At 43.6% G+C, this 18437-nt stretch overlaps 1 protein-coding gene across 2 annotated transcripts in view; it reads right to left on the bottom strand.

The window, feature by feature from the left end:
- The window catches only part of LOC129696357 (N-acetyltransferase ESCO1-like), a 36612-nt gene extending 20537 nt beyond the window's left edge, over positions 1-16075 (bottom strand). For both annotated transcript variants that reach the window (XM_055634191.1, XM_055634190.1), the window contains exons 1-2: positions 15796-16075; positions 2272-4789 (exon numbers count right to left, since the gene is read on the bottom strand). In XM_055634191.1, coding sequence (XP_055490166.1) covers positions 2272-4789; positions 15796-15944 — 2667 coding nt within the window. In that variant the 5' untranslated portion in view covers positions 15945-16075. The remainder of the gene's footprint in view (positions 1-2271; positions 4790-15795) is intronic.
- Between the last annotated feature and the right edge of the window lie 2362 nt (positions 16076-18437).

Genomic DNA, 18437 nt, shown 5'->3' on the forward strand with positions numbered 1-18437 from the left:
ACGGCGACGGTGAGTCGTCGGCACCAGAGTCCCCGGTCTCTTCCTGTTGGAGGCCGCTCCTCGTTGCAGCCCCAACGATAACAGAAACCCGACGAGAAAAGGTCGGGTCTCCCGTGCAGGGAGAGATTTAAAAAGTTTCCCCCCCCCTCCCACACACACACCCCAACAAAAAATAACAAAAACTACATAAAAACAGACAGAAAATAATAAAACGCGGACAGACTGCAGAGGCCGCTGCAGACCAGAGGCGCGCCGCCCACCAAGGTACAATTAAATGTATCTTGTATCTTGTAAAATAATTCAAGTCTGCCCAATTTTTTCCTAAAGTTAAAACCCCTTAATCCAGGCATCATTCAGGAAACGCCTCCCCATCCTTCTGGCAATTAAGTGACCAGAACTGCAATCAAAATTCCCAAAAAACAAAGTTCTATAAAGTCGCACCATGGCTTCCTGACCAATGAAGGAAGGCAAGCATACCATATGCCTTTGTTATCACTTGATCTACTTACATTGCCACTTTCACAGAGTTATGGACATGGACCCAAAAATCCTTCTGTATATCAATACTGGTACGGGTCAAGCCACTAATTGTAAATTTTGCTCTTACCATCAAACTCCTAAAGTGCAATACCTCATACTTGCTCAGATTAAACTTCACCTGCCATTGTTCCACCCATTTCTGTGGCCTATTTATATTCCACTGCATACTTTTGACAGCCTCCCTCACAATCCGCAACCCCAGCAATCTTGATGTCACCTGTAAACGTACTAACCAACCCATCTATGTTTATGTATATCGCCGAGGTCCCAGCACAGATCCCTGGGGAACTCCATTGGTTAAAGGCCACCAGCCTGAATATTGTTGTTCCATCACAACTCTGTCTTCTATCAGTAAGCTAGTTCAGAATCTAAACAACCCGATACTTCAGTACATCTTAATCTTCTGGATAAGCCTACCACAGGGGACTTTATCAAATGTCTAACTAAAACCCAGGTAGGCAACATCTACCACCCTACCCTCATCCATTATCTTCGTCACCTACTCAAAAAACGTGATCAAATTAGTAAGACACGACCCAGCACGTACAAAGCCTTTTTAATTAATCCATTCCTTTCCAACGAGAAACAATCCTATCCTGAACAATGGCTTCCCAACCACTGATGTGAGGCTCACTCTCCTGGAATTCCCTTTGTAATTAAACAAAGGAAGGACATGTGGCAAGTAATAGGTGGATACAGGCGAGGGGGATTGTTGACAGGCAGATGGCTGGACAAAGGCTAGAGATGAAAAGACAGGTGGATCACAGACACTATCATGGTGGCACTCTAGGAAGCACTGGAGGATTTGTCCACTGAGGCAATAAGCGTAGAGCTTAAAAACGAGAAAGGAGCAAGCGCTCCAATTGGAATGTAATGTACGCCCCCCAATAGAAAGCAAGGGATAGAGGAACAGATATGTGGAGATTACCGAAAGATGCCAAACCAACAGAAGGGTTTCGGCCCGAAACGTTGCCTATTTCCTTCGCTCCATAGATGCTGCTGCACCCGCTGAGTTTCTCCAGCTTTTTTGTGTAACCTTCGATTCTCCAGCATCTGCAGTTCCCTCTTAAACAGAGTTGTCCTGGTGGCTTTAACTTCCAAAATATTAACTGGAACTTGCTTAGCATGCGGACCAACCTCTCAAATAAAATAACTTTGATATGCTGGTTTGTAGAACAGCAAATTACCATGTGGGCAGAACAAGCAATTTGAAATGCAAATACCTTATTGCATGGCATTTGGAAGTGGTTGTATAGGTGAGACCACGCTTGGAGTACCATGTGCCTTATGGGCAAGGAATTCTAAATAACGATGAAATAAAAGTCTACTGCCGATGATTCACAACACTTCATAAATTGGACACTGTAGTTACTTTGACTGCGAATGAAATAAATCCATTCTATCTCCGTCCCGCCCACTCCCCTGACATCAGTCTGAAGAAGTGTCTCGACCCAGAAAGTCACCCATTCCTTCTCTCCAGAGATGCTGCCTGTCCCACTGAGTTACACAAGCATTTTGTGTCTACCTTTGAAATACATACAAGTTACACTGTGACAAGAATGAAACCACATGGTTCTTGCACGAGGAGTGGAAAGTCGGGGAGAAAGCAAAATCTGGCTGACATTTACAGATGGGTGAGCAGAATGATCACTTGCATTGTAATTTCGAAGTACCGTGAACAACAACATACTGAACTATTGAAAGAAAATGATTAAATGAAATGCAAAATACCTCATCTGCTTCAGATTCTGTTTCCAGTTTTGCCACCTCTGCCTCATCCTCCTCCACGTCACACAATTTCACTAATTTAATTTTTTCTGGAATACTGTCTTTTGTAGTCCTTTGATCATTATTGATGTCTCTTGCAACTTCCAACTGGGAAACAACAGTTTTTGATTTATGCTGGTTATATGTGGTGTCATTTTCTTCTTTGTTCTGCATAGGTACCCCATTTGCCAGTTTCTCTTTCTTTACCTTAATTGTCTGGACTACTACTTCTGAAACAGCTTGCCTAATCTGCACATTTCTTACTTTGTTGTGCGTAGAATTGATGGTAGCTAATTTTTTTTGATCAGTTTTAATTTGTTTAATTTTAGTCCAACTGTTCCATCCTTTCTGTGAAGTGTTCCTTGTAGTTACAAATCTATGATGCTCAATTGATTTACGTTTTACACATTTTTGGCCTGAAAATTGGAATCTGTTGAGGCTGGAATAAATTGATTTTGTCTTTTGCATTTTCTCAGTACTTGTAGGCTGTATGATTTCTGGTTCTTTTTGGATATTTTTATTTTCCATCTTTGTAGACTCCTCTTTCACTGAAAGATCTAGAGTATCAGAAGCTATCTCTTCTGCAATTTCTTCACACAATTCAAGAATACTTTGTCGTTTACACTTAGCATTATCATTAGCTTCTTGACATGGGATTTTCACTGCTGTTTTAGGACTAGAGACTGTATTTTTATTTGATTTATGAATAGTTGAAGGCTGCTTTGAACCTTGTTCATCTTTGTTCACATTTATCTTTTTATTATTTCCTCTACCATTATTCAAAATCTTGTTTTGTTTCTTTTCATTTGATGTTTCTGATCCAGCTTTTTCTTTAATCGCTTTAATACTGCAATTTGTTGCCTTTGCCAGTTTCTGAACCACACCTTTCAGTTTTGCATCACTTTCCAATGTTGCACATGAAGCTGCTCTTGTAACTTTTGCTTTGGAATGATTTTGCGAAACAGGCTTACTGGTCTGCTCTTGCGAAGTTTTTGAAGCCGTCAAAATATCACCATCAGGATTATTTTTTGGTTTCCCCAATTCACATTTCCCTTTGTGTACCTGTGGTTCCACGTCTTTGGAGTTCTTTTTTTTGGCAGCTTTCATAACTTCTACTACTGGTGTTTTTCTCCCACCTTTTCCATGTCTTTTTTCTGTAATTTCTGAAGCTTTCTTCTTTGGAGATTTTATATTCTCTGACTTAGTTCTTGTAACTTTCGCTTTTTTTTTCACAGGACCTTTATTCTCTGGACTTTTAGGATACAAGTCACTAAATGCCCTTTTTCTCCGTTTCTTTTGAATGGGAGCTATACTCGATGCACTGTCAATGGAAAGGAGGGATTGTGTTGTTAAATGTGGGTTCAGATTCAGTCTCTGAGAAAACCTGGTCTGTCTTTCATTCAACGTTTGTTGAGTCCCAGACCTCGACTTGGAATTAACTACCTGTTCAATATTCTCTTTTGAAATAATTTGAATAGACTTGGTTTGAGCTCTTGCAGTATCAGCTTCAAGCTTATCCTTAATTGCAAGGCAACATCGTAATCTCTCTGATCTCATGGTCTTTTTCAGTTGTAACTTCTTCACAGATTTTGCTCTTGTTTGTATTTTCTCAGAAATTTTCTTTGAAGAAACCTTTGTTGCTACAGTTCTATTTTCTTTATGAGAGGTTATTTGTTTAGAACGATTACTCTTGCGTGTCACAATGTTTGCCGTTTTTTTGACAGGTTGCTTCTTGGAAATCCTCACAGTTACTTTCAAAGACTTTGTATCTTTCTTTGCAGGTTTCTTCCTGGGTACATTCACAGCAAACTTAGATTGAACTTTAACATTTTTCATGCTCTGATGTGATCCCTTGGTGGTAGCTCTTAAAGAATTAGTCTCTTTTTGTTTTGATAATGATTTACTTCTCTTTTGTGCAGCTTTTCTCCGAGAATTCTGTTGTGACATTTTTAAAAGCTTTTTAGAACAAGTCTTTTTGGAAATAAGTAGGCCTTTGTTTGCAAGTCGTACCTGAGAAGTTCTGTTCCTCTGAGGAAACTTCTGTGATATTTTCACTGGGATTTTTCTACACACAATTTTTGCATTATTCAGTTTCCGTGTGGCTTTTCTTCCAGCTAATACTTTGTCAGATTTATTATTGGACATTGGAGAGACAGCAGACTTCTTCTGTTGGGAAGATTTCAATGATACATTATTTTTCAATAAAGATTTAGTAGATTTCTTCAAAGGAACCATTCTATTATTTTTCTTAATGACCTTTGTTTCTTTACCCTTTAGCTTTGTTGTTGTTTTTGATGACAATCTGTTCATTGTAACAGCTGTTCTTAGTGATTTTGAAGCTCCTTTATTATTGGCTGCCTTGCATAGTGGAGCAGCTGACTGCTTTGTAAACCTAAGTTGAGGTGATGTCACCTTTTCTTCCAAACGTTTCTTTTTGGCTGAAGGTTCGCCTCTTGTTGAGCCATTCTTTGTCCAGATCAACCTATCAAATAAAAGAAAAAATTACTAAATAGCTGTAGCTATTGCTATGTGCGAGTTAAAAAATATCATTTCAAAAGCAAACAGCACTTAGTGTTTACCAGAAATAATTATGTCCATATAATAAATCAGCACCAAAGAACATTTTTGAGAGAGCAGTAGGAATGGATAAAGGTGAACCCTTTTTTTGATCATAGACAAAAATGCTGGAGAAACTCAGCGGGTGAGGCAGCATCTATGGAGCGAAGGAAATAGGCAACGTTTCGGGCCGAAACCCTTCTTCAGATCACCCATATTCAATAAGGATGATGTACCAATAATTACCAACTAAAACTCCTACATTTAAATTGCATTGTTTTATCATCGGAAAACATTTGCCTGAAGTAATATAATTAATACAATAAACACAACAGAATGGGTCAAGTGGTTTCAGTTTAGAGACTTGCAATCAAATCATGAAGATAAAACAATGTAAAAAAAGATGAAAAAGTATTTTGGTTATACAGCAGCCAAAATTACACAAAATTTAACATTGAGGTTACACATTTTACACAGTAGCAATGATAAATATTTGGACATCAAGTACCGATACATGATTTCACACTAGCAATTTAAAATAAATAACAAAATATGCTAATAAACCTACATCCTCCCTTCCTCTTATGATGAAAATTTTGCATAATAAAAATCTTTTAAAATCTGCCTCTGCTGAATGACACCATCCCTGACAACAAATGTCCTCTCAGCAAAGGCAAACTTTAATGAAATTTACAATTCCGAATCTAATACATTGTGACAATACTTTCACCAAAATGCAAAAGTGAAAGGTTATTTGCTAGTTCCTTCTGAAACATAAAAAAGAAAATTAACGTTGAGTAACCTACTGAATTTCTAACCTATTTTGCTTTTGTGAAGCCATTATTGATCATCATTGTAATGCAGAAAATATGGCAGCAGTTTTTGGAAAATGGGAATCCACAGCTAAATATTAAGACCCAGAAATTGACCAGATAGATATCCCGTTTGGTGTATTTTGTCCAGCCAATAATAATATTATCAGCAGCAAACTTAAAGATCGAGATAGCGCCATACTTGGCCACACAGTCATCGGTGTACAGGGAGTTGAGGAAGGGACTGAGCACACAACCCTGAGGGGCACCAATATTGTGGGTCAGCATGGAGGAAATGTTATGATCCATTCTAACCAACTGATGTCCACCAGTCTTAATATACATTGGGGAATCATCCTTCTTGAAAGCCATAGACCTGGACTTTAGCAAAACATGAATGTCCCTGTCAGGATCGATCCTAACTTTGTTTGCTGGAAGACAGCCATTAAAGCATTTATGCAGAGGTATACACATTCAGGCTGGATTGAGTGGTCTTGAACATGTTCCGAGAACATGTGCCAAATTAGAAAACCTTGTTCACTTCCAGCTAAGATGGCGCTTACCTGCGGCGACATTTTGCCAGCAGCACAACAGAAAATATTCAAATATAGTTTTTCTGAGCTCATCTGTACCAAAGAATCTGCAGAAATCAACGATGTAAGTAGCGAGTTGCTAACGCATTTAAATGCATTAACGCTACTGCGAATTCCAGAAGATAGCGACGGTAAGGGAATCCCTGAACAGAGGGGAATCCCCGACCTCGCAGAGGCGCGGGGGTACAGAAAGTACTGTACCTATAAACCACAGACTAAGCGGTCCAGCCTGAAGGGTTCTCCACCCACTGTATGGACCATTCGCAGGCATCTGGGAAAGGGAGAGGAGGGGGCGTCTGCCTCATGGTCAACTCTGCGTGGTACTCAGATGTGGCAGTCCTATCCAACTCCTGCTCTCCACAACTTGAACATCTGGCGGAGAAGTGCCGTCCCTTCTACCTACCAAGGGAATTCCCCTCCATTATCCTGACCGCGGTCTACACCCAACCCCAGGTAGACATCTGTCTGGCACTGGAGGAGCTGCACCCCATGGTCAACAAGCACCAGATGGCTTACCCCGAGGCATTTACCACCGTAGCCGGGGACTTCAACAAAGCCAACCTTAAGAAATCGCTCCCTAACTTCTACCAACGTGTCTCCTGCAGCACCAGAGGACCAAACACCCTCGACCACTGCTACACGACCATCAAGGATGCCTATCATTTTATCCCTCGCCCTCACTTCGGTAAATCCGACCATGGTGCCGCTTCTTCCTGCCTACAGGCAGCAATTGAAAAGCACACCCCCAGAGGTGAGGACTGTACAGAGCTGGTCGGGGGAGGGGGGTGGGGCAGAGAAACAACTCCAGGTCTGTTTGGAGTCTATAGACTGGGCAATGTTAAGGGACTCGGCAACAGACTGGAATGAATACGCCACAGTCGCTACAGACTTCATTCAGAAATGTGTGGAGGACTGCATCCCCACAAAAACCTCCCGAGTGTTTCCTAACCAGAAGCCTTGGATGAACCATGAGATCGTCCTTCTTCTGAAGACCAGATCCCGGGCATTCAGGACTGGAGGTACAGAGGTCTGCAAGAAGTCCAGATACGACGTTGGTAAGGCCATCAAAAAGGCCAAAAGGGGCTTCTGCTCCAAGCTGGAGGATGAGACAGATGTTCGGCAACTGTGGCAGGGCTCGAATGCAATAACCTCCTACAAGGCAAAATCAGGAGGCAGCTCAAATGTCAGCGAAGCATCACTCCAAGACGAGCTCAATGCGTTTTACGCGCGCATTGATAGGGAGAACACTGATGTGCCTTCCTGAGCCCCCATTCGCCGTGATGGTATTTCGGTCAGTCACAGAGGCTGACGTCAGAAGATCCTTCAGAGGAGTGAACCCTCGGAAAGTGCCTGGACCTGATGGTATACCCGGTTGTGTTTTTAAAACCTGTGCGGACCAACTGGCTGGAGTTTTTACGGACATTTTCAACCTCTGAGGTCTGAGGTTCCCACCTGCTTTAAAAGGGCATCAATAATACCAGTGCCCAAGAAGAGCAAAGTGACATGCCTCAATGACTATTGACAAGTGGCTCTAACGTCTGTGGTGATGAAGTGCTTTGAGCGGCTGATCATGGCTCAAATCAACATACCTCGACAAAAACCTGGACCCACTGCAGTTCGCTTACCGCCACAACAGATGCGATCTCACTGGCTCTCCACTCTGGACCACTTGGACAACAAAAACTCATATGTCAGGCTGTTATTCATTGATTACAGCAAGGGATTACAGCTCGGCATTTAATACAACCATCCCCTCCAAGCTGGTTACCAAGCTCTCAGATCTGGATCTCTGCGCATCCCTCTGCAATTGGATCCTCGACTTCCTCATCCAGACCACAGTCTGTCCGTATTGGTGGAAATGTGTCATCCTCGATAGTAATCAGCACGGGAGCACCTCAAGGCTGCGTGCTCAGCCCTATACTCATGACTGCGTAGCTGGACATAGTGCGTACTCCATCATCAAGTTCGCCGACAACACCACGGTTGTGGGACGCATCACTGATGGGGACGAGTCAGAGTATAGAAGTGAGATCAACCGATTGCTCAAATGGTGCCAGCACAATAACCTCGCTCTCAACACCAGCAAAACCAAGGAACTGATTGTGGACTTCGGAAGGAGTAGGATGGAGACCCACAGTCCCGTTTATATCAACGGGTCGATGGTGGAAAGGGTCAAGAACTTCAAATTCCTGGAAGTTAAACTCTGGACCAGCATGGGGAAGGCATACCTTTTGACCATGCGAAGTATAACAAAGACACGAGGAGTTTTCTAACTTTTAAAGCAATGCTAGAGTTCGATGAAGATTATTGTGTACAAATCGGAAGAGAAGTTGGATGTATACTTTATTGTTTTTCATCAACAATAAAGAATCTATTAATCAAAAGACTGTTAAGAAGATTTATCTGTGAAGAAGCTCTGAAGGTCTCTGGCGGAGAGCTCGCATGCGTATAACAACATTTCCCGTAACCATGTAGTCCACTTCTAGAGGGGTAATCTCTTGAACGATATAATCTGCCGCTACACTACCATCGAGGTGATCTATCGCAGTCGCTGCCTCAAAAAGGCTGCCAGCATCATCAAGGACCCACACCATCCTGGCCACACACTCATCTCTCCGCTGCCATCAGGTATGAGGTACAGGAGCCTGAACATCCAGGTTCAGGAACAGCTTCTTCCCCACAGCCATCAGACAATTAAACACAACTTCAACCAAACTCTGAACTACAACAGCCTATTGCACTTTATCTATTTATTTATGTGTGTATTATGTGTGTGATGCAATTATTAAGAAAGCACATCAGCGCCTCTACTTCCCGAGTAGATTATGGAGACTCGGTTTGTCAAAGAGGACTGTCTCTAACTTCTACAGGTGCCCATAGAGAGCATGCTGACCGGTTGCATCGTGGCTTGGTTCGGCAACTTGAGCGCCCTGGAGAGGAAAAGACTACAAAAAGTAGTAAACACTGCCCAGTCCGTCATCGGCTCTGACCTCCCTTCCATCGAGATCTATTGCAGGCGCTGCCTCAAAAAGGCTGGCAGTATCAAGGACCCACACCATCCTGGCCACACATTCCTCTCCCTGCTACCTTCAGGTAGAAGGTACAGGAGCCTGAAGATTGCAACGACCAGGTTCAGGAATAGCTACTTCCCCACAGCCATCAGGCTATTAAACTTGGGAAAGTAATGGGAAAATATAAAATTAATGTGAATGGGTGATTAATGGTCAATATGGATTTGGTGGGCCAAGGGCCTGTTTCCATGCTGTATCTTTCAATTAAAAAGAAAGCTAGATGAGGCATAAAGTTTGTCAACAATGCTAATTGTGAAGAGAAAGAAAAAATCTTCAAGGTGGCTCATGTGGAAACAAGTGGGAAAGGCAATGGCATGTTTGGCATCATGTGAATAAATATGAAGTTATCTACTTTGGGAGGAATAATAGGCATCATGTTACTTAAGTGTTGTAAATTGAGAAGTTTGATGTAAAGTGACTCGAGTGTTCTTATACACATACTCAACCTCTCGAGTATCTGTGCAATTTTGGTCCACTTATCCAAAAAAAGCATATACTTGTCATACAGGGAATTCAACAAAGGTTCAAGAGACCCTGATTCCTGGAACAGCAGGACTGCTGTACAAGGAGATTAGATATTCTAAACTCCAGTGAAAACAAAGATAGTCAGTGGGGGGGGGGGGGGGATGTAATTGAGATTTATAAAATTCGAACAGAGCTTGACAGACTATTTTCTAAATGGGGAGAGAATTCAGAAATTGAAAGTTCAAAGGGACTAGGGAGTGACAATAGACAATAGTTGCAGGAGTAGGCCATTCGGCCCTTCGAGCCAGCACCACCATTCAATGTGATCATGGCAGATCATCCACAATCAGTACCCCGTTCCTGCCTTCTCCCCATATCCCCGGACTCCGCCATCTTTAAGAGCTCTATCTAACTCTCTTTAGAAAGCATCCAGAGAACGGGCCTCCACCGCCTTCTGAGGCATTCCACAGATTCGCAACCCTGTGTGAAAATGTTTTTCCTCATCTCTGTGCTAAATGGCATATCCCTTATTCTTAAACTGTGGCCCCTGGTTTTGGACCTTCCTAACATCAGGAACATGTTGTTGCGAGCCAAAGGATCTATTCTTCTGCTGTAATATTCTATGTTCTATGCTCAATGTTTAATTCCAGTTCAAAGTAAATAATTGCAATACATAGCCGGCCACTAAACGTTAGTAAACAACACGTCCTGATCCTATTGCACTAACAGCCTATTGTCCTATATCTGATTATTTATGTCTATATATATTTATGTATATATATATATATTTATGTATATGTATATGTATATATATATGTGTGTGTTATATATATGTGTGTATATATATATATATGTGTATGTATGTATGTATGTGTATATATATATATTATATATACAGGTGCACAACCTTTTATCCGAAAGCCTTGGGACCAGACACTTGTCGGATTTCGGACATTTTCGGATTTCCGAATGGAAGATTTTTAGCGTAGATTAGGTAGGTAGCGCGGGCGGCTTCAAAAGTCTGGAGCGACTGCCTCCTCCCCGGAGACCGGGGAATCATTGTAAATCATTGCATAAATGTTAGTCAGTTAGTTTGGAGGGATTTTATGTGGTGGTGGTGGGGTGGGTGGGTGAAGGGGGAAACTTTAATTCTTAGTCCCCTACCTGGTCGGCGACTCCCAATATCGCGGAGCTGGGGGCTCTGTCCGGCCGCGGGCGGCGCCGGTTGGAGCTCCGACCCCAGCAACTCTACCCCTGGCTGCGAGGCGCTCCAAATCCAGCGTCGCCCGCGGGCGGACGCCCCCCACCCCAGCTCTGCGAATGTTGGGAGAAGGCAGCCTCCACGCCCTGGAGCTTACCGCACAGCGACCCGGTAAGGCATTGCCCGCTTCCCGCTGGTATCCCAGCGCTGCGACGCCGCCGACTCCCAACATTTGCGGAGCTGGGGTGGGGGGCGTCCGACCGCGGGCGGCGCTGGATTTGGAGCGCCTCGCAGCCAGGGGTAGAGTTGCCGGGGTCGGAGCTACAACCGGCGCCGCCCGCAGCCCCACCGGCCACAGCGCTGTGGAGCTTACTGCACAGCGACCCGGTAAGGCATTGACCGCTCCCCGTCTCTCCGACCAGGTAGGGGACTAAGAATTAAAGTTTACCCCTTCAACCCCCCCTTCACATAAAAGCCCTCCAAACTAACTGACTAACATTTAATCAATGATTTACAGATGTTTAAGTGTCTCCCCGGTCTCCGGGGAGGAGGCAGCCGCTACAGTAGTACAGCCCTGGGTTGACCGTGGGTCGTTTCCGGTCAAGTTTGGCGCCAAACGCGAGCTTTGCTGTGCAGACGACATCCTGGGAAAAAAATGGACGGATTTCGGAACACCGGATAAAAGGGGGGTGTGGGTGTGTGTGTGTGTGTGTGTGTGATGGAGGGTGTGTGTGTGTGTGTGTGTGTGTGTGTGTGTGTGTGTGTGTGTGTGTGTGTGTGTGTGTGTGTGTGTGTGTGTATATATATATATATATATATTCTAATGGTATATGGACACACTGATCTGTATTTATGCCGACAATGTTCTGTTGTGCTGCTGCAAAGCAAGAATTTAATTGTCCTATCTGGGACAAATGACAATAAACTCTCTTGACTTGACGACTTAAAAAATGGTGTCTCCTTTTATGTTCAGTGAGAAAATGTCAATAGACATACCGAAACCCAATGTCAAATTTCCCAGCTATTTTTTTTCCCCCAACAGGGTGTTTTATTTGTGAAAGCACAGAGGTAGAAAACAAATAATTAAAAACAAAAAAAGTCGCTGAATTGTAAAATTTTGGCATCATCGAATTTTCACTTATTTATTTTCTGAGATTTGGGCAGGATAAGAGAGTCCAACAGTTGTTGGCCGCCCTACATAAAGGCCTAATTAGAATTCATGGATTTATACAAGTTGTTCTGATGAAGCATGTGTAGGAAGGAACTGCAGATGCTGGTTTAAACCGAAGATAGACCCAAAAAGCTGGAGTAACTCAGCAGGATAGGCAGCATCTCTGGAGAGAATGGGTGACGTTTCTGGTCAAGACCCTTCTTCAGATGAAGCACATTGATTTGAAACTTGAACTGCACTTTTCTATGTGTGACTACTTCAAGTATTTTATTCTTTTAGGCATCATATTTCTTTTAAGTTCACAAATAAGGAGATTTGAAGTTGTTTAAATTATGAGGAACAAAGAATACTTACACTATTTGCACAGGTTACTGAATCTCACATTCGAGTGCATAATCTGAAGATTGAAATTCTAAATATAGATTGGGTGAATCAAATTGGCACGGGTGCTGAGGAAGAGGATTTCTTGGAATGTATGCAAGATAGTTATCTAAATCAACATGTAGAGGAACCAACGAGAGAGCAGGCTATTTTAGACTGGGTATTGAGTAATGAGGAAGGGTTAGTTAGCAGTCTTGTTGTACGTGCCCCCTTGGGCAAGAGTGACCATAATATGGTTGAGTTCTTCATTAGGATGGAGAGTGGCATTGTTAATTCAGAAATAATGGTTCTGAACTTAATGAAAGGTAACTTTGAGGGTATGAGATGCGAATTGGCCAAGATTGACTGGCAATTAATTCTAAAAGGGTTGACGGTGGATATGCAATGGAAGACATTTAAAGACTGCATGGATGAACTACAAAAATTATTCATCCCAGTTTGGCAAAAGAATAAATCAGGGAAGGTAGTACATCCGTGGATAACAAGGGAAATCAGGGATAGTATCAAAGCGAAGGATGATGCGTACAAATTAGCCAGAAATTCAGAGACCAGCAGAGGAGGACAAAGGGCTTAATTAGGAAAGGAAAAATAGATTATGAAAGAAAACTGGCAGGGAACATAAAAACTGACTGCAAAAGTTTTTATAGATATGTGAAAAGAAAGAGATTAGTTAAAACAAATGTAGGTCCCTTGCAGTCAGAAACAGGTGAGTTGATCATGGGGAACAAGGATATGGCGGACCAATTGAATAACTACTTTGGTTCCGTCTTCACTAAGGAAGACATAAATAATCTGCCGGAAATAGCAAGGGAGTTGGAGGAATTGAGTGAAATCCAGGTTAGCCGGGAAGTGGTGTTGGGTAAATTGAATGGATTAAAGGCCGATAAATCCCCAGGGCCAGATAGGCTGCATCCCAGAGTACTTAATGAAGTAGCTCCAGAAATAGTGGATGCATTAGTAATAATCTTTCAAAACTCTTTAGATTCTAGAGTAGTTCCTGAGGATTGGCAGGTAGCAAACGTAACCCCACTTTTTAAGAAGAGAGGGAGAGAGAAAACGGGGAATTACAGACCAGTTAGTCTAACATCGGTAGTGGGGAAACTGCTAGAGTCGGTTATTAAAGATGGGGATAGCAGCACATTTGGAAAGTGGTGAAATCATTGGACAAAGTCAGCATGGATTTACGAAAGGTAAATCATGTCTGACAAATCTTATAGAATTTTTCGATGATGTAACTAGTAGCGTGGATAGGGGAGAACCAGTGGATGTGGTGTATCTGGACTTCCAGAAGGCTTTCGACAAGGTCCCACATAAGAGATTAGTATACAAACTTAAAGCACACGGCATTGGGGGTTCAGTATTGATGTGGATAGAGAACTGGCTGGCAAACAGGAAGCAAAGAGTAGGAGTAAACGGGTCCTTTTCACAATGGCAGGCAGTGACTAGTGGGGTACCGCAAGGCTCAGTGGTGGGACCCCAGCTATTTACAATATATATTAATGATCTGGATGAGAGAATTGAAGGCAATTTCTCCAAGTTTGCGGATGACACGAAGCTGGGGGGCAGTGTTAGCTGTGAGGAGGATGCTAGGAGACTGCAAGGTGACTTGGATAGGCTGGGTGAGTGGGCAAATGTTTGGCAGATGCAGTATAATGTGGATAAATGTGAGGTTATCCATTTTGGTGGCAAAAACAGGAAAGCAGACCATTATCTAAATGGTGGCCAACTAGGAAAAGGGGAGATGCAGCGAGACCTGGGTGTCATGGTACACCAGTCATTGAAAGTAGGCATGCAGGTGCAGCAGGCAGCGAAGAAAGCGAATGGTATGTTAGCTTTCATAGCAAAAGGATTTGAGTATAGGAGCAGGGAGGTTCTACTGCAGTTGTACAGGGTCTTGGTGAGACCACACCTGGAGTATTGCGTACAGTTTTGGTCTCCAAATCTGAGGAAGGACATTAGTGCCATAGAGGGAGTGCAGAGAAGGTTCACCAGACTGATTCCTGGGATGTCAGGACTGTCTTATGAAGAAAGACTGGATAGATTTGGTTTATACTCTCTAGAATTTAGGAGATTGAGAGGGGATCTTATAGAAACTTACAAAATTCTTAAGGGGTTGGACAGGCTAGATGCAGGAAGATTGCTCCCGATGTTGGGGAAGTCCAGGACAAGGGGTCACAGCTTAAGGATAATGGGAAAATCATTTAAAACCAAGATGAGAAGAACTTTTTCACACAGAGAGTGGTGAATCTCTGGAACTCTCTGCCACAGAGGGTAGTCGAGGCCAGTCCATTGGCTATATTTAAGAGGGAGTTAGATGTGGCCCTTGTGGCTAAGGGGATCAGAGGGTATGGAGAGAAGGCAGGTACGGGATACTGAGTTGGATGATCAGCCATGATTCATGAAGAATGCATTTCGTTGTCTCTGTACTGTACACTGACAATGACAATTAAAATTGAATCTGAATCTGAATGATCATATTGAATGGCGGTGCAGGCTCAAAGGGCCAAATGGCCTACTCCTGCACCTAACTTCTATGTTTCTATGTTAAAGATAAAATGCTAATATTGGAAATAATAAATCTGTGATTAACAATTTATAACCGATATGGAAAATGGATAGTTAAGTCAATTGCAAGAGGCTGGACCAGAAGAGTTTAAATATGAAGACTGAAATTTCATTAATGTTAATTGTTAATTGTTAAACAACATTTCTTGTTTTTAAGTTTCAGATTTCCATCATTCCGTTTTTCGTTCCTATTATTTTTCCACAAGGTTACTTTATAAACGTGCAGTCCAAATTTAAGGTCCACTATGATCCAAGTTGTTTTTGCACGTATAATTGTCATTACTAACGACCATGGCCTGAAATAACACCGATATTTTTGCCCGCTACCAACACGTTGCTCAAAAGGAAGGCCGTATCGTCTAGACTCTAGGATATAAATAAAGCGATTTTTAAATCAAGCAAAACACCGGGGAAATCAATATTTAGGGGAAGAGGGGACGACTGCAACATGGCGGTGCCGGTCGTCAACCTCTGGGGCAGAGAAAGCTGCCGTCGAGTGGTGACAACCCCAGGAGCCTTTTCACCCGGTCACTGCGGAGCGAACTCGAGCTGCGAGTTGCCCCGTGGCCTAGGCAATGGGTTCGAGCCCCGACCCCGACTCTGGCTTTGTCCCGCGGCCGCCTGACGAGATTCTCCGCCGGCCGGTCGGCCGTCCACTCACTCACTCACTCACCCTCGCTTCGCCTTCGCCGGGCTGGAGGCCGCTTTTCGCTTTTGTGCTGCCATTTCTTCACCGAGGAAGGAGAGTAATACGGCGCGCTGAGTACGGAGTGGCCGGGGTTTTTCAGCCTGTCGTGTCCCTGCCGGCGAGTGCCGCCACATTAATCCCGGCCCTCGCCCGGCGGCCGCCCTGATTTTCCGCGAGAGACATGTCGCTCACGCCGGCTGACGCACGAGCAGGGCAACGCGCATGCGCGCCCGCGGCACCTCTCACCCGCCCTCTCGGACTCTGATGCGCGCATGCGCACCACGTCCGCTTGTCCAGAGCTCGGGGGCGCACATGCGCTCTTCAACACGCCCCCCTGGGACTCGGCGGCGCGCATGCGTTCCTCTCACGCTTCGCCACAGTTTGCGGCGCGCATGCGTATCTCTCTCTCACCCGCTCTCTCCCAAACTCGGCGGCGCGCATGCGCTCCTCTCGTCGTCTCCTCCCTCCGGAGTTGGAACGCCGGCAACAGGTCATTAGGAAAGGTTCATCAGGATAGCAGCATACAGTCAATAGTCAATAGTCAATTTAATTGTCATTTGGACCCCTTGAGGTCCAAACGAAATGCCGTTTCTGCAGCCATACATTACAAACAAATAGACCCTAGACACAACATAATTTACATTTTACATAAACATCCATCACATCGCTGTGATGGAAGGCCAAAAAAAACTTATCTCTCCACTGCACTCTCCCCCCCCCCGATGACAGAGTCAAAGTCAAAGCCCCCGGCTGGCGATGGCGATTGGCCCGCGGCCATTAAAGCCACGCCGGGTGGTGCGAGGTCGCACACCGGGTCTTGCTGTTAGAGCCCCCGGCGTGCGCTCGCAGAGTCCCGCGGCCATTCCAAGCCGCGCGGGGCAGTGATGTTAGGCCCCGCTCCAGGAGCTCTTCGACCCCGCAACTCGGGCGGGAGAAGTCGCCGTTGCAGGAGCTCTGAAATACAGGCTCTAGTGATACATAATCACAGCAGAGATGGAATATGATGGATGGGATGATGCAGGGAAATGTGAGTGAAACCCAAAACTAACTCATATCAATTAAAATAATTTATCATGATTTCCATGTTAAACAATACCAGGTTATGACACAAAAGGCTGGAGTAACTCAGCAGGTCGGGCAGCATCTCTGGAGAATATGGATAGATGATGTGTGTTGGAGCCCCTCATCAGAAGTCTTAAGAAGGGTCCTGACTCAAAACGTCACCTATCCATGTTCTCCAGAGATGCTGCCCAATCTGCAAATTAACTCCAGGATACTGCTTCCCCCTCTGATTCCTCCTGCCCGACGACGAGAGTTCAGCAACATCCTCTCTCACTGCTCCACCGCTGTGATTCCTCTTGCTCTTCAACCCAGCCCTTGATTCCACTCTCTCTCCATCAAAGATCTTAGAGCAGAGCAAGATAGGCCACTCCTGCGAAATACAATGGGCTATCGTGTAGTACGCTACGGAGGGGATCCTGGGCATTTTTCCCCGCCCATTTTAGTAGCCGGAGCCGACCTGACCCGACTCGCAGTGTAATCAATGTTACGGGGCAAGTCAAGTCAAGTTTATTTGTCACATACACATACGAGATGTGCAGTGAAATGAAAGTGGCAATGCTCGCGGACTTTTGTGCAAAAGACAAACAACAAAACAACCAAACAAATTATAAACACAATCTAGTATCTGCAGTCCCTTGTTTCTTCATGGTGATTAAGTTTCATTTTACTATCATGATTTACGGCACTACACCGTCAAATTTCTGGGTTTATTTGCGGCATTGTGTTTAGATCTAAACTGAGCATAGTGCACCACCTGGTGGCTATTTGATTCCCAAAAATAAACATGGCATTTGAATTGTGGAAAAAATATCTAGGTTTAGGTTTATTATTTTCACATGTGCCATGATCATATTGTCACATCAGCCATGATCATATTGAATGGTGGTGCAGGCTCGAAGGACCGAATGGCCTACTCCTGCACCTATTTTCTATGTTTCTATGTATGTTTCTATGTATCAAGTAGCTTTATTTTGCATGCTATCCAAACAGATCAGATGCACCATACATCAATACAATCAGTTCAAACTCAAGTACAATAGATAGAGCAAAGGGGAAGGTGGAGAGTACAAGAGCACGCAAAGAGATGTCAGCTTTAGATGGGTGGGTATAAAATCTAACTTTTCAAAAGGAGTACTAACCTGCTGTGACCTTTGATTCTTCTTTATTCTTAAAAAAAAAAATATATATATATATATATATATAGCCCAGAGAGTCATTTGTTTGTAAGAGAGCGAAATGTTACCTGTAGCTGACAGAAAACTCTGACATGCTGAAGAGACTAGCAACTGACAAGCAACCCAGATCAATATTTATAACAGATGTATCAACTAAAAAAAGAACCGTGTAATGGTATTAATACATGTTTAATGGCATTTTTAAAACTGTGCTGCAAATTATGTGGCCAAGATAAATGGCTGCAGAAAAAGAAAATTGAGCATGAATTTTAACGACCCCATAATATGGACAAATGAATAAATCATGCAAATCATGTATAGTTATACAGAAAACATTTTGGTGCTTTGGTCTGCTTGAGAAACACATTCAAAGATGGTTTTTCCAATTAT

Source organism: Leucoraja erinacea, chromosome 4 (assembly GCF_028641065.1).
Source record: "Leucoraja erinacea ecotype New England chromosome 4, Leri_hhj_1, whole genome shotgun sequence".
NCBI lineage: Eukaryota > Metazoa > Chordata > Chondrichthyes > Rajiformes > Rajidae > Leucoraja > Leucoraja erinaceus.